Here is a 2,426-nt window from a genome sequence, read left to right as displayed (position 1 = left end):
TCTGGCTAGAGAGTGTTTATTGAGAAGGGTGAACTCACACAGCAGAGTCTGCTGTCTGGCTGAGTGTTGGAGAAGCGGAACGCCTGCGGAGACAGTTCAGGACCCTCCATCCCAGGGAAGGGCCAGGACCACTCGCAGGTGAGTCCACGGGAGTGGGGAGAAGACCCCAAATTAGGGCTGCACTTCTGGGAAATTGTGGGGTGAATCAACTGGGCAGTTCGCAGCGGGGCTTCGGTGAAGTTTGCAAATGAAAGTCTGAACTGATGGTGACTAATGACGCAGCAAACACAGCTACAGAGATGACAGTGTGAAAAGGGCTCCCCATTCCCATGGTCTAGAGAATTTTTTGGAGCATGAAAGGGCCCGAGGGTCTGACTTGGAGAAGTTGTTTCTCAGGAGATGATGGTTATTGTAGAGACCAAAGAAACTGCAGCTGGAGACTTGTGGCTTTTGGGGTTTGATATTCTGGCCGGTGCTGCTCCCAATGCGGCCCAAAAGGGACTCACTTCCCTCTCCGGTACCTGGTGAGCCTGTGGCGGTACCAGCTGTTGTCCGCTGGTCTCGCAGGACTTTTACTAGACTGGAGCAAGTTGGCCCAGGGGCCCACTGGGCTGAGGGACCGGCTGGTCCCGGCAGTCTGGCCGGGGAGTTCAGGAAGCGCTGGGACAGTCAGCGAAGAAGGCTCTGGGTCCGAGGCAGTGCCGGCTGGAGCCGCCTGCCGCCCACGGAGGAGGTGCGAATAAGGACGCAGCAGTTTCCCTGCGCCGCCGGCGAGCTGCAGCCGCTACAGGCCGGGCTGGGCCGGGCTCGCCGTGCTCGCTCGGCCCCCGTTTTCGGCCGGGCCCCGGACGTCGGCGCTGGGGTCCCCGGAGCGCGAGGACACCGAACTGAGCCGGTGCGCCAGGCGCCAGGCCCGGGCGCGGAACGAGCGGTCCAGGAGCAGGTAGATGAGCGGGTTGGCGCAGCTGTGGCCGAAGGCCAGGCAGGTGGCGATCGTCAGGCCCCAGCGCAGCGCCTGCAGCAGGAGGCAGGGCAGCGGCAGCGCCCCGAGGCGCGCCAGGTACAGGACGGCGCGCAGGGTGCCGAAGGGCAGCCAGGAGCCCACGAAGGCGCCCTCCACGGCGCAGATGATGCGCAGCGGGGTCCTGGGGACGCGGCCCAGGCGCGGGCGGCGCGGCCCGCGCAGGCGACGCGCCAGGCGGCAGTAGCAGAAGAGGGTGGCGCCCAGGGGCAGCGCGCAGGTGAGCAGCAGCAGCAGGAGTCCGAGGACCTGGAGGGCGTCGGAGGGCCGCTCCCCGCACTGGCTGCCCGGGGCCCCGGGCAGCGGCTGCAAGTCGCGGGAGACCAGGGCGGGCAGGCCGGCCAGCAGCGCCGTGGCCCAGGCGCCCCAGCACAGGGCGCGCGCGCACTGCGGGGAGCGCAGCGGCCGCGCGCCGAGCGGCCGGGCCACAGCCAGGTAGCGGTCGGCGGCCAGGCCGGCCAGCAGCAGCGCGCCCGCGCAGCGCGAGGCGGCCAGCGCGAAGCCGCTCAGCTTGCAGAGCCCGGGGCCGAAGGGCCAGCTGCCGTCCAGCGCCGCCGCCGCGGCCCACAGCGGCAGCGTCAGCACCAGGCCCAGGTCGGCGGCCGCCAGGTGCAGCACGAAGGTGTCCGCCAGCCGCCGCGGGCCGCGCCGCCTGGCCAGCAGCCGCACCACCAGGCAGTTGCCCAGCAGGCCCAGGACGAAGGCCGCCAGGTAGAGCGCGGGGACGAAGGCGTGGGCGTAGGGCAGCTCCCAGGACGCGCACGGCTGCAGCTCCTCCTCCAGGGCGCCGGACCCCGAGTAGTCCCAGAACCCCGTCCCTGGGCTGGGGCTCCAGGGCTCCGTGGGGGGCATGTCAGGGCCAGAGGTGTGCGCACAGATGACCTGGCGCTGGGCGCAGGTGGCAGCAGCTCTAAAGGGACGGTGCCCAGCACCTCCCTTCCTGCCACCGGGGCCCAGGCGATGGGTGTGCAGGAAGGTGCTGGAGGAGGGGCCGAGTGTGTGGTGGAGATGGTGGCCTAGGATTCTGGGCTGACCCCAGGGGAAGGGCAGGGACAGGGCAGAGGGGCTTCGTAGCCGGGTCTTGGAGGAGAAGTCCTCAGGCCCGGGAGACCCACCCTGCCTCCCCACGGGAGCAGCGTGACATCAGGGTGCAAAGGGAGCCGGTGGAAGCGGTCCTCGGTTCTCTCCACCCCCTGGCTGTTCCCATGCTGTCCGCTGCCCTTTTGTCTGGTTTTACAGGTGAGGAGACTCAAAAGGGGGGTGGGGTATCAGGGGGGTTCTGCTCTCTGGGTGCAACCCTGGGTCGGGTGGGTGCGGAGCCCGCCTTGGGGACCTGCCTCCTGATTGGGAGTTGGCCATCAGAGCGCTCAGTGGCTGCTCCTCTCCCGAGATGCTGGCTCAGTGT

At 68.6% G+C, this 2,426-nt stretch overlaps 1 protein-coding gene across 1 annotated transcript; it reads right to left on the bottom strand.

The window, feature by feature from the left end:
• Positions 1–1,910, bottom strand: GPR25 (G protein-coupled receptor 25). The gene has a single exon (XM_074317095.1). The coding sequence runs from the start codon at positions 1,871–1,873 to the stop codon at positions 785–787; it is 1,089 nt and encodes a 362-aa protein (XP_074173196.1). The 5' UTR covers positions 1,874–1,910; the 3' UTR covers positions 1–784.
• Between the last annotated feature and the right edge of the window lie 516 nt (positions 1,911–2,426).

The sequence above is a fragment of the Rhinolophus sinicus genome, linkage group LG12 (genome assembly GCF_036562045.2).
Source record: "Rhinolophus sinicus isolate RSC01 linkage group LG12, ASM3656204v1, whole genome shotgun sequence".
Taxonomy (NCBI): domain Eukaryota; kingdom Metazoa; phylum Chordata; class Mammalia; order Chiroptera; family Rhinolophidae; genus Rhinolophus; species Rhinolophus sinicus.
The sequence above is the reverse complement of the archived record's forward strand: the minus strand, read 5'-3'. Positions and strand labels throughout refer to the sequence as shown.